The 13,614-nt window shown below is 52.3% G+C and overlaps 1 protein-coding gene across 1 annotated transcript; it reads left to right on the plus strand.

Annotated features, from left to right (window-relative positions):
- Window positions 1–224: 224 nt before the first annotated feature.
- Window positions 225–9,609, plus strand: SFTPB (surfactant protein B). The gene is made up of 11 exons (XM_004388257.1): window positions 225–288; window positions 643–776; window positions 1,181–1,252; window positions 1,631–1,756; window positions 2,310–2,462; window positions 2,825–2,914; window positions 6,730–6,913; window positions 7,027–7,187; window positions 8,457–8,537; window positions 9,092–9,171; window positions 9,588–9,609. The coding sequence occupies exons 1-11, from the start codon at window positions 225–227 to the stop codon at window positions 9,607–9,609; spliced, it is 1,167 nt and encodes a 388-aa protein (XP_004388314.1).
- Window positions 9,610–13,614: the final 4,005 nt, after the last annotated feature.

A 13,614-nucleotide genomic window follows, 5' to 3' on the forward strand; every position in this document is an offset into this window, starting at 1 on the left:
GGGGCGTAAAGGGAGCAAGAGCAGAGCATCAGCCAGGAGAGGAGCGGGGAGGGAGGCAAGAGGGTCATTGCTGGGAAGAGGTGGGATCAAAGCCCCTGGAGGGCTCTCCAGGGCAAAGGCAAACACTGAGGTGGCTGCTGCTCCCACAAAGCCCCGCCCGACACCCCCGACCCCAGCTATAAGGGCTCCTGCCCCAGGCAGGGCACCCAGGCTGTGAAGGTGTCATGGCCAAGTCACACCTGCTGCCATGGTTGCTGCTGCTGCCCACACTCTGTGGCCCAGGCACTGGTGAGTGTCCCCAGCCCTCCTCACCTCCCTCGCACCTGAGGCAGGTGAGGACAGGAGCCTCATAGTCATCTCCACCACTTTCTGAGCGCTGGCTCTGTACCAGGCGTTACCCCCAAATCTGTACATTATCCCCAGTTTAAAGATAAGGAAGCTGAGGCCCAGAGAAGCTCCAGGGCTTGTCCAAAGTCACACAGCTTGTGGCTACTGGAGCAGGTGGGACCCAGAGCTGTCCGACTCCATCAGGTTTAACAGCCATGCATCCCAGTTCCCTATAAAGTTGAGTTTGAGGCTTAGGTGAGGTCAGGGTGCTGGGAGTGGCCCAATCTGAACTGAGAAGGCTGCTCTGGCCCCAAGCAGCAGCTGTCGGGAGCTCCACATCCCTGGCCTGTTTCCGGGGCCCTGAGTTCTGGTGCCAAAGCCTGGAGCAAGCATTGCAGTGTGGAGCCCTGGGGCACTGCCTACAGGAAGTCTGGGGACATGTGGGAGCCGTGAGTACCAATCAAAGTCACACGGGGACTAGGGGGTCTGGATGGAGGAACTCTTAACGGGCCTGAGGGGATTGGATGGAATGAATTGAGATGGGATGGGATGGGATGGGACAGTATGGGATGGGATGGGACAGGATGGGATGGGATGGGATGGGATGGGACAGTGTGGAATGGGACAGGATGGGGATGGGATGGGACAATATGGGATGGGATGGGACTGGATGGGATGGGATGGGACAGATGGGGTGGGACAGGACAGTATGGGATGGGGCAGGATGGGATGGCAGGCAGCTACCTGTGCCTTGGAGTACCCTTCAGCCTCTGCTGAGAGCAGCTCACCCACGTGAGCTGGTGCTGGGAGCATGCTCCCCACTCATGTGCCCCACCCTGGGCCCCTTTCCAAGGATGACCTGTGCCGGGAGTGTGAGGAGATCGTCCAAATCCTCACCAAGATGACCAAGAAGGCCATTTTCCAGGTGACGAGGCCCAGATTCTGGGTGATGCTTGGGAGCCAACACAGAGCAGGGGCAGGGATTAGCCCCCAAAAGGGGACACTTCCTGGCCAGGGCGAGGCCCGGGGTCACCTGGGACAGACTCCAGGATCCTCCTGGCCAGGAGAGGGCCCCAGCCAAGAGATGGTGTCTCCTGAGTGGGAGGGTGCCCTACATGTGCCCAACTCCTTAATACCTTGGCACTCTCTGAATTCCAGTGTCCTAGGGAAAGGGTGGTCAGTCTGCCAGTTTAGGGCCTTGCATCCAAGGATTCAGGCAAGGCAGAACTCAGAGAGGGTGGGCTGACCGCATCCCGCATCCTCCTCCCTGTCTCTCTCCCTGCTCCCCCACCTCACCTCCCAGGACGTCATATGGAGGTTCCTGGAGCACCAGTGTGACATCCTCCCCCTGAAGCTGCTCGTGCCCCGGTGCCGCCACGCGCTCGACCTCTATTATCCAGTGGTCGTCAACTACTTCCAGAGCCAGATCGTGAGGGCCATGGGACCTTGCTCACCCAGCACATGCCCCACCCCCCCGCCCCACAGCACCCTAGCCCTGCCACACCCACGCACACACAGAGACCCTGTCCACAAAGTGTCCAGGAAACCGGGTGCCCCTCAGCCAGGCACCCCGGACAGAGCCCCACCTGCTCAGCTGTACACAGCGGGCCCACATGCGTATACACACTCACGCACATTGACAGGCACACACCATACACAAAACCCATACCTGCACACTCACCATTACACTCTCGCACATAAACACACAGGCTTACACTTACTCATTCTCACAGACATACAAACTCAAGCTCATATACATTCAGGCACCTGCCCCAAAGTCCCCACACAGCCCCAGCTCTGCCTTTTGCTCCCCGACCCCCGTGAGCTCTAAACCACAGCTCCCCCACCCAGCCAGCTCCCCACATTTCCAGGCCCAAAGACATGGCCCTGATCCCTGAGCCCTGGGACCAGTCTGAGCAGGAGTGGGGCTCCCCCCTTCCTTCTTCAGCTCTGCCCAGTCCTAACCCTGCATTGTACCCTAGAACCCAAAGGCCATCTGTGAGCACCTGGGCCTATGCAAACCCAGGCTTCCTGAGCCAGAGCAGGAGCCACAGCCACTGGATCCCCTGCTGGACAGTCTGGTCCTCCCCGTGCTGCCCAGCACCTTCCAGAGGGGGACAGGGCCTCTTACGCAGGTGAGGCCCCACAAAGCCAGGCAGCGGCCCCTCACTAGATAATGGGATCCAGAGGGCTAGGGCCACAGCTAAGGCTCATGAGCACGTGGGCCCCTGGGGGCCCCAACAGTGGGGGAGGAGGGATCAGTGGAGGTCAGAGAGGTGGCATGACACTGGGGTTCCAACTAGAGGCTGTGCAGGAGGAGAGGGAAGGCTAGGGGCAGAGCAGGGGAGGAGGTGAGAAGCTCCTGAGGCCGGAGGCAGGACCGGGAGGGGAGGAGGAGGCAGGGGAGGCAGAGCGCCCATCTCAGTCAGATACCTCTTCCCAGCCAGATACCTCCTCCCAGCCTTCACTCCCGCCTCCATCCATTATCTCTCCCCAGGATCTCTCTGAGCAGGAGTTCCCCATTCCCCTACCCTTCTGCTGGCTCTGCCGGACTCTGATCAAGCGGATCCAAGCTGTGATTCCCAAGGTGAGGGGTCCAGGCCCACACGGAGCTCAGCAGGGCCCCAGCAGCTGCACCTTCCCCACACGCCCCCACACCTAGCTGGCTGCCAGCAATTAGGACAGAGCTGTTTGAGCATAGCCCCCACCCACAGGACTCCAGGCTCAGGCTCAGGCCTGGTAGATGCCTTGTTGAATGTTCGTTCAATGAACATTACCAGCACTCCATTGCCATCCAGTCGATTCCGACTCATAGCGACCCTATACGGTTTCCAAGGAGCAGCTGGTGGATTCGACCTGCCGACATTTTGGTTAGCAGCTGAATGCTTAACCACTGCGCCACCAGGGCTTCCCCGGAAAGATTACAGCCTCGGAAACACTATGGGGCAGAGCGAATGTCAGACTTTGGGTTAGCAGCTGAGCGCTTAACCACTGCGCCACAAAAGGTGGATGGTTCAAACCCACCAGCTGCTCCAAAAGAGAAAGATGTGCAGTCTGCTTCCATAAATATTTCAGCCTTGGAAACCCTATTGAGCAGTTCTGCCCTGTCCTATAGGGTCATTATGAGTCGAAATTGAGTCAGTGGCAATGGGTTTGGGGTTTTTTTGGTTTTCGTTTTTTTTGTATATGCCAGGCAGTAAGCTAGGTGTGAAGTGTAAAACTGGATAAGGCTGCCTTGCCCTCTAGGAGCCCACCATCTGATGAAGAAAAATCCCCAGCTGTCTCTGTAGAAAAGTTGTTTAATTTTTCAAAAGGAAAACTTCCACAGCAGGACTTCCCACCCCTGCCCGCACCCAACTTGTAGTCTTCCAGACCTGTAGGGACCATCAGCCCATGGGCGGTCAGCCCAGGGCTGCCCTGCCCTGAAATGAGGCCCAAATGAGGATAGGCCCTGCTCCATCAGCCCTTCCTGGATGGGGTCCCACAAGCCTTCTGGTCACTGAGGGCTCCCAGCAGCAGACCAGGTACCTGCTTTCCCCAAGCTTACCCTGAAGGGGGCGAGAGGCTGTTCAGAGAGTGAGGAGTGCCGAGCAAAGGGTGAAGACAGGATAAGGAGATGGGCAGTGACTGGGAATTGGGCTGGTTGGTCAGGAAGAGACTCTGAGCTGGTGACAATTAAGCTGAGACCTGGAGGACACCAAGGCCATGGCATGCAAAGGGCCTAGATCGAGAATGGACGTAGCAAGTTTGAGGAACAGAGAAGGCCAGTGTGACTAGAGCAGGTGGGCCAGCAGAAGAGTGGGCGGAGGAGAGACCAGAGAAGGCTGGGCCTGGTAGAAATTTGTAAGCAAAATTAAGAAACACTAAATTTTATTCTAAATGCAATTATACAGCTATGGAAAGGTTTCAAGCAGAGGGATAAATGCTCTGATTTACACTTTAGAGATCACTTTCCTGAGGTCTGAAGAATGGATCGGGCAAGTGGGAGGCGAGAATGAAAGCAAGGAGGTTAATTGCGAGACTGCTGCAATAATCAAAACGAGAGCTGGAGGTGGCGGGGGAAATGGAGCTTGGTGGGAGGACCAGGTTTGGAAGGTGGACTCAACAGGACTCGGTGGTGGATGGGACACGGGAAGTGAAGACAAGAGAGGAGCCCATGATGACTCTGTGGACTTTGGCTCGATCCAACAGCTCTTGGTAATGCCACCAAATAAGATAGGTAAACTTGGGAAGAAACACGTTTGGGCAGAAAAATGAGTTCTCTCCTGCCCACGTGAAGTTTGAGATGCCTATCTGACATGCAAGAGGGGGTGTCAAGCAGGTAGTTGAATGCCCAAGCTTTGGGGGAGAGGTCAGATCCAGAGGTATCAATTCGAGAGTCACCGGCTGTAATCAATCAGTTGCCGTCAAATGGATTTCTACTAATGGCAAACCCATGTGCGTCAGAGTAGAACTGTACTCCGAAACGTTTTCAATGGCTATAAAAAATTCAAACCCTTTGCCATCAGGTCAACTCCAACTCATAGTGACCCTAAGGACTGCCCTATAGGGTTTCCAAGGCTGTAATCTTTATGGAAGCAAACTACCACATCTTTTTCCCCCGGAGTGGCTACCGGGTTCAAGCCACCAACCTTTCATTTAGTAGCCAAGAGCTTTAATCACTGCACCACCAGAGCTCCTTTCAACAGATGTAAACCACTGCCATCGAGTTGATCCTGACTCATAGCCACCCTATAGCACAGAGTAGAACTGCCCCACAGGGTTTCCAAGGAGCGGCTGGTGGATTCAAACTGCCGATCTTTTGGTTAGCAGCAGAGCTCTTAACCACTGCACCACCAGGGCTCTTTTGGTGGGTATAGAGATATCTAAATCCAGGGGAGTGGGTAACATCACCCAGGGACACAGTGTGGGAGGGATGGAGGAGACCCAGGGCAGCCCTGGAGCACACCAGTCAAGCAGATCAAATGCCAATGAAAGAGCCGGAGGAGGAGCAGCCAGTGAAGTGAGGGGAAGCTGCAGCATGGTGTCATGGAAGCCAAGAGAAAAAAGTGTCCCAAGAAGAAGGGAGTCGTCATGGTGCTGAAAGCTACTGAGAGATGAAGCAAGATAAGACGTGCCCATGGGTTTGGGAGCAGAGGTTGTTGGTGACCTTGATGAGGGGGCTGATTTAGAGAAGCGGTGGGGACAGAAGCCCAAATGGAGTGGGCAATGGGAGAATGGGAGGGGAAAAAGGAAAGCAGCAAGTATCGACAACTCTTACAAGAAGTTTTTCTGCAAAGGGTAGCAGACATGGGTGAGGTGTTTTAAAGATAGAAGCTGATGAGACTGATGGACGGAAGGGAGGAGGTAATGAGGCAGGAGAGAAAGGTGATAACCCTGGGTGAAGCCCTGGTGAAGGTGGCAGAAGTGGGGTGGGGCTGGGCAAAGGGGATAAAAGAGCAAAGATCCTTCATCCAGAGTAGCAGGAGGGAGGCAGACTGTGGGTTCCTGTACAAGTAGGTGGGTTCGTTTGCTGATGGAAGGTATCACACCCCAGAGAAACAGGCTTCCCTCTGCCCAGCCTCTACCTCAGCCTCCTTGGCACTGGGGGGCAGCCCAAGGGCCACAAGCAGGAGCAGGGCCAACGCCAGCCTGTGTGGTAGGTCCTTCATGCAAACTGACTGAGTGAATGAATTTGTGAAGGAATGAACCCATGTGCTTTCCACCCCTCTCTTGCCCTTCAGCTCAGAGGTTGTCTTTGGAATCAGGGCCAGGTGGCGAAACCCTTGGCTTCCCCTTGGGGCCCCGAGACCAAGGACATGTTGGCTCTAGGAGCCATAAACCAAAACAAAAAATCAAACCAGTTGCTGTGGAGTCAGTTCTGACTCCTGTGTGTCAGAGTAGAACTGTGCTCCCTAGCTTTTCAACGACTGAGTTTTTGGAAGTTGATCGGCAGGGCTTTCTTCTGATGTACCTCTGGGTGGGCCGAAACCAACCTTTCAATTAGCAGCATTTGTACCACCCATGTGTACCACCCATGGACTCCACAGCTAGGAGCTAATCTGCCTGTGGGAAGGTAGACCAAGTCTAGGTCAGGAGCTGGGAGACACAGGTCCCAGTTCTGGTTCTGCCCAGGCTGCTGTGTGCCTTGGTGAGCCCGTCTCTCTGGGTGCAGCATAAGAAGGCTGGGCTCCATCCGCCCCTTTCAGCAACCCAAGAGTCAAGTAGGCATTGCACAGCCTTTGGAGTCAGACTGCCTGGGTTCAAGGCCCTGCTCCTGCACTTCCTTAGTGATTCCAGGAGAGTCACCTGGAACGGCATAGTTCTCCCTCATGAAAGGGGGCACAAGAGAGTCTACAAAATGCCCAGCTGCTCCTGGCCAAGGGAAGGTCCCACCCTGCCCTCTATCTGCCCTCGCCCCAGGGTGTGCTGCCCGTGGCTGTGGCCCAGGTGTGCCACGTGGTGCCCCTGGTGGTGGGCGGCATCTGCCAGTGCCTCGCTGAGCGCTACACCGCCATCCTGCTGGACGACCTGATGAGCCGTGTGCTGCCCCAGCTGGTCTGCGGCTTCATCCTCCGGTGCTCCAGTGTGGACAGCTTTGGCTCAGGTGAGATTGCCTATTGTCCACTCTCCTTGTCCCTCCCTTGGACCTGCACGGCCCTCTCCTGGTCCCTCTGCAATGCACTGAGGACAAGGCTGTCTGGACCATTTTCTCTGTAGCCCTCGCTACTCTGGGGTCCCCACCAGGAGAATGGCTGCTGCAAGACTCCAAGTGCCACCTCTGCATGTCTGTGACCTCCCAGGTCAGGAACAGCACGGAGGAGGCCACGTCGCAGGTGGTGCTCCAGGCCTGCCAAAGCACCTGGCTGGACAGGCAGAAGGTGCGGGACAGGCACAGGGGGGTCTTGGGTAGAGTATGGAGCCTGGGAAAGGCTTCCCAGCAGGAGACACACAGGGTGGGCTGGTCCCTTTCCCTGAGGAGCTAACAGGCAGGCAGACAGGATGTGGGTCAGACAATAGCAGAACTGTAATTCAGGGCAAAACACCATAAGGGTCAGGAGTTGCCTCTGGACAAAGAATTGGGGGTTCCAGAGGGCCAGCAGAACTTTCACATGGAGCAAGGAAGAACAAGGACGTGGTTCTCTACCAGGGGATGAGTAATGCCAGGGCCCACTGGAGCCGTGAGAGGGCCCGGCCTTCTGTCCAGGGTCCCCGTCCTGTTCCAAGCCCAGGCCCTCCTCACGGTGTGACTCACTTGGCACAAGCAGCCTGCAAAAGCAGAGGGCTGGGCTTGAGGTCTAGGGTCCCTCCCAATACTCAGAGTCGATGATAGTAAATTCTTGTGTCAAGTAGGATCGCACTCTGAGGCCAGCCTCTGATTGCTTTCCTAAAATACCCCTCACTGCATGGCGCTTTCCTGCTCAAAAACCTTCAGGGCTCTTCACCACCCACCACACCAGCTCTCAAAGTCCAGGTGAACTTTAAAGTTCCTTCTAGCACTGAAATTCCAGGGCAGAAGGGTGGCTCAGGTTCTGCCCCTCAGCCTGGGTCTCAAGGCCCCCCATCTGCAATGTCCCAGCTTTTCCTATAGAGACCCTCCACTTCAGCCACTCTAGCTCCTTCACACCTCTGAGCAAATCCTACTGCTTCTTCTAGTCCAGGTCAATCACACTCCACCAAGAAGTCTTCCCTGACTGCTCTGGCCCATGCTCTCTTTCTGGACTCAGAACTCCCGAGTACCCATCCACTCAATGACTCCACCCTAGGCACTTGAACATCCTGCATTGCCAGTTGTGTTCTACTTGTTTTATAAGGTATTGTCTAGAACACAGGTGGCAAATACATGGCACACATACTGATATCGTTCTCACATCCATGGCAGGCATCACTAATCGATCCCAGCACTCTATCACATTGCCTTGGAATCCTTAATGGAAGGTTCTAGACAGCCACTACCAGGCTCATCTGACGGCTCAGCTCAGAGTCTTATAGCCAGGGCTGGCCAATGGGACTGATGGTTGGAACTACACATAGAGTCAGAAGGGGTAGTCCTGGGTGACCCAGATAAATGGGGAGGCTGGGGCCCCAAGGCAGGAGTCATGAGACTGACCTGAGTCCCCCCACCTCTGTGTGTCTGTCTCCTCCCTCAGTGTGAGCAATTTGTGGAGCAACACACGCCCCAGCTACTGACCCTAGTGTCCAGGGGCTGGGATGCCCACACCACCTGCCAGGTATATCCGCCCCTCCCATCTGACCTAGGACTTTTCTCAGCTTCCAGGGCCCCCGCCCTCTCTGGTCCATGATCTTCAGATGCCCTGATCCCCTGGGTTCAGGGCATTGCCCAGATGTGCAGGCCCGGAACTGGGACGTGCTCTCCAGCACTGTCTTAACATAGAAAGGGCAGTCTCAGAGGGGTACAGAAAAAGTCACACAAGAATGGAACCATTTGGGAAGGGAGGGGCAGCCTTAAGGAGTGTGGTTTGATGCACATTATGGGATGAGGGCGTGTTCACTGACCAGTGTGTGCTTGGCAGGTGGGAGGGGGGTGCAGAGTTGGAGTTCTGGGGTAAGCATCCCACCCCTTCGGGCTCCAAACCCAGAAGGTCTGTGGCCCCGGGGAGTGGCCTGAAGGGTCTACGAGGTCACAGCAAGTGCCCAACAGGCAGCAGGTGGAGTGAAAGCTGCCCCTTCCCAGGGGAGCTTCATATCCTCCTGAGAGCTGGGAGTGGGGAGGGGGTTGCTGAGGGCGCCAAGGCCTCCAGCCCCCATGTTGTCATACGGACAGGCCCTGGGAGAGTGTGCAACCACGCTCAGCCCTCTCCAGTGTGTCTACAGCCCTGACTTCCAACAAGAAGACAAAGCCAGGTGAGTGCTGGTGGGGGCAGAGAGATGGGGCAGGGCCTGCACATGTGGGGGAGAGGAAGCCCAGCCCTGGTTCTGGAACTCCTGCCAGAAGGAAGGGGGCAAAGAGAGGACCCAGGTAAACTCGACTCAGACCTATCCCACAGGGACCAATTTAATGTTACCCCTTCCCACACCAGTGACAGCTGGCAGGCCCAGGGGTGGGGAGCTGCCCAGGCTGCCTGATCCAGGAGACTCAGGACAGTCACATTTGCCCAGGACTCCCAGCACCAAGAACTGCTGGGCCTTCTCTCCCTGTTGGGACAAAGAGCAGCAGGTTGGCACTGGAGACCCACGCTCTGATCCCAACTCTGCCATCAACTGGCCGTGTGTCCCTGGGCAAGATACCCCGTCCCCTCTCTGGCCCTCATTTTCCTCAGCTGCAAAGGAGGAGCTGAGTGAGCTGGTCTCCAAGGCCTCCTGAGCTCTCACCATCCAACAAGCCCCTTCCTCAATCTCACTCTGCCCTGCCCGCTACTCCTCGGCCCTCCACACGCCCTCTCCTCAAAATGGCCTTAAACCAACGGACCACAAGCCTCAGTCCTGTATTGCTTTGTCTGTCTTACTTCTAACCACAGCCTAGAAATCGGAGACACTCATCCTCTGGTGTGAGTCACAGCCAGGGCAGCACCTTCTGGAGGAGGTCTGAGAGAGGGGCACCTGGCCCCGGCCCAGCCTTCACGCCACACTGACGAAGCCCAGCCCAGCTTCACAGCCTCTCTGGAGGCTGCACTCCGGAGAAACGTCCTCACAGTTCTTCTCTGGTCCAAAGAGGCCAGTGGTGTAGAAGCTGGGCCCTGCCTCGCTTACCGACCCCCAGGGGCTCGAGACTGGCTTTTACAATTATCTCATTAACATTTTTATGAAGTTCAAAATTCGGAAGAATAAAAAATGGAAACAAAATACTTAGACATAGGAAATTATTAAATTAAGCTTTTTTAAAAAATCAGGACCTGTCTGGTATAGTAGATACCGCAACGCTCTAGCATGATGGGAAGGTGATTGGGCAGAATTTAATATTTTAAATGTTCTGCTGCTTAAGAACTGCCTCTTTATTGAGACACAAAAGGGATTTTCTTTTTATCTTTTTGTAAGGTGGACTTAACATTTCTTCTCTGAAATTCCAGGTGATTCTATTTCTGTTATGATTTATCAGCTCAAAGCTCAGCTGGGGTTGTACACTCTAGGGATCAGTTCCGATGTAACGCAATGCCTGGAACAATGCTAATAAAATCCTATTTTCTTGTACTAAAAAGACAAAGACACTGTCCTTTAAGGTTCTGCAGGAGCCACAGCCTCACCCTGGGGTCACCTGGGCCAGAGGCCTGTCGCACTGTTGCTTTCTGGCCTTGACAGGGAAAGAGAAGCCCACATCTCCTCTCTCTCGTTCAGCTGCTTTCCACCTAGACCCCCACCTGTTACCCTCCGCTTCCCCAGAGAGGCTACTCACTGTTAGGTCAACACCAGCACCAGTTACCATCGAGTTGATTCTGACTCACAGCGACCCCATGTGTGTCAGAGTAGAATTGTGCTCCATAGGGTTTTCAATGGCTGATTTTGCAGAAGTAGATCTCCAGGCCTTTCTTCCGAGGTGCTTCTGGGTGGAGTTAAACTGCCAATTTTTTGGTTAGCAGCTGAGCACATTAACCATTTGCACCACCCAGGGACTTCATGAGGTTATTAGGATACCAAAAAAATCAAAATCAACAAAAACCAAATAAATAAGCCTTTAGAGTTCAAGGCCTAAATGTCTGGAAGTATCCCTTTATTTATAAAATAACTTTCGTCATCATAGTTCTTGTTATAAAAGAAATACATGTTTATTGTCAAAAACGTAGAAACGACAAACAAAAAATATAGTAGAAATTACCATAGTCCTACCACTCCCTGGGGGCAGCTATAGTAAGGCTGTATATTTTGGAAAGAGTTGAATCTTTGACTTCTGATTTCAAACTTTTAAGTACACTTTGGTAAATCTATGCTAGACTATTGTCTTGAAAGTCGTTGTTTCAATTATAAGACCCAGGTATCGGAGAGAAAAGAGTGTTTTAAATTAAAAAAAAAAAAAAAAAGTTTGGTTGGAAAGATGGAGAGCGTCTGAATGAAGAGAAGCATTAATAGTTTATCCCAAAACACAATAGTGGGAATGAGTGCCTGATAATCCAAGAGGATGCTTCACTCAAAAGGTGATCAAGAGTTGGCCAGTGGGTAGGGGGGGAAGAATTAAAAGGAAGTGGTCATACCTGGGAACCCTGGTGGCACAGTGGTTAAGAACTATAGCACCTTACTGAAAGATCAGCAGTTTGAATCCGCCAGCCACTCCTTGGAATCCCTATGGGGCAGTTCTAGATGCCTAGAGGACATCTAGGCTCTGGAATCGACTCTACAGCAACAGGTTTGGTGTTTTTTGTTTTGGTCATCGCTAAGACTCAGAGGGTCCCTGAGAAACACCCAGCATCCTGCATCCCCCAGAGGAAGGTAGGGGAAGAGAGGCCCCAAGTGGAATTAGGGCCCAAGAGCAGGGGCTACTTTTCTACACTTTCCAGGGTGCAGTGTGGGAAAAACACCAGCCCCTCAGGGAAGCCATGACACCAGAAGGGGTGAAGAAACAGCCTTATGGAGGGGCCTAGGCAGACAGGCCTGAGGACTGCCTCACAGAAACCAGTCCCCCAGCATAGTATAGGAGAACAACCACACCCCACCACCAAGAGACAGTCAGTAGTGGCTCTGAACAAGATGGTCAGTACTGGCTCTGAACAAAGAGCCCAGGGCTGGGAACCAGGCAGTGCCAGAGCTCATGGATGCTGAGATGACAGAAATCAGGCCTGTGTAGCCAACCCTGGCACAAGAAGGTGGAGGTCAGGTGAGATGAGTGACACCTCAGCGGAGGCCTGGGCGACCAGGGACAGCACAGTCACCAGACACCTCTCCTCACGACAGGGCAGGAAAAAGGGAAGGAGGACCCGTGGCTGATTACCCAAGAGAGACTGAGTATTAAACAAAGAAGGGCCTGAGCTACCTTCAGATGGAAATAGGAAGTTTTGAAGGCTCATCAGCCAGAATTACAGAGAAATACAGTTTCATTTATAGCCACCTGATTAATGACTGAAATTTTAAATCCACTACGAATCACTGTTAACATTTTATTATATATCATTCCACACCTTTCTGTGCACATATACAAAAACAGATTTACCAAGTGGGAACATCCTACACATGCTGCTCTGTAACCTCTTTGTTCATTTAACAGTGACATTTCCAGGTCAAGAAATACAGATTTCTGTCATCACTGTTAATTACCACATGATCTTATTTTCTGGATATGAACTCTTTTCTTTTTTAAATTACTACCAACAATGTAGTGAAGAATAAACATCCTTACATACACATCTTTCTTCACTAGTCTGATTATTTCCTTAAAATCAATTCTAAGACATAAAATTTGGGGGTCAAAAGGTATATACATCTTTACTTTCAATATAGGTTTGTTAATAAACTGCCCCCCTGTAACAGCTGCACCAATTTGTACCCTAATAGTAAATAAGTACCTCTTTCCCACTCTCACCAACCCTGAGTATTAGTAATCTTTTGCATCTTTGCTAATCTATGAAAAATAACCCCTCGTAATTGTTCTATTTTACATTTCTTTGGTTACTAAGTAAACATATTTTTACATGTTCATTCACCATTTATATTTCATTTTATTTGAAATGCTTGTTTGGGTCTTTTGCCCAATTTTCCATTGCAGTGTTCTTGTCTTGTTTTACCAGTAAGAATATATTAAGTGTATTCTTTTCTTGGCTGTCTTACATGTTGCAAAATTTTCCCCATCTATATGTCTTTTAGCTTCAGGATATATTTCCCATGTATCTATCTTTTCCTTTGTGGCTTTGGGGTCATACTAAGAAATCATGAAGTTTACTTCCCTCTCCTCTGTGGTTCAGAGTCTGGCCAGGGCCTGGGGTCTCCAAAAGGGGGAGTACGTGCTGGGATCATAACTGTAAAAAGATGAAGGCCAATAATGTTGTTTTTAGAGTTTCTGCTCTACCTCCTAATTCAGTGAATAGTGTCTGGGATCTTAAAACCTTGCAAACAGTCACCCAAGATACAATTAGTCTCTTTACCTGGAGCAACAGGGAAAACAGGAGACTCAGGAATCAGAGAAGGAAATGGACAGCAGGTCTAAATTGTCTCCAAGGACTACTACTTCTTTGCCACGAGATCAGAAGAAATAGATGGTGCCCAGCTACCATCAGTGAATGTTTTGATCAAGGACCCAACAGATGCATCTTGATCAAAAGGAGGAAAAATGTGGAAAAGAACTTCAAACTCTTTTTTTTTTCCTGTAATCTTTAACTGTGCTTTAGAAGAAAGTTTACAGAGCAAATTAGCTTCTCATTAAACAAT

Source organism: Trichechus manatus, unplaced genomic scaffold (genome assembly GCF_000243295.1).
Source record: "Trichechus manatus latirostris isolate Lorelei unplaced genomic scaffold, TriManLat1.0 scaffold00208, whole genome shotgun sequence".
Lineage (NCBI taxonomy): Eukaryota > Metazoa > Chordata > Mammalia > Sirenia > Trichechidae > Trichechus > Trichechus manatus.

Excerpts from the sequence above, each read along its gene's own strand:
- SFTPB (XM_004388257.1), top strand. The coding sequence starts at position 225 with ATGGCCAAGTCACACCTGCTGCCATGGTTGCTGCTGCTGCCCACACTC. Across the intron at positions 289-642 it reads ACTCTGTGGCCCAGGCACTG|CAGCAGCTGTCGGGAGCTCC; the intron begins GTGAGTGTCCCC and ends TCTGGCCCCAAG. Across the intron at positions 6,914-7,026 it reads TGTGGACAGCTTTGGCTCAG|CCCTCGCTACTCTGGGGTCC; the intron begins GTGAGATTGCCT and ends TTTTCTCTGTAG.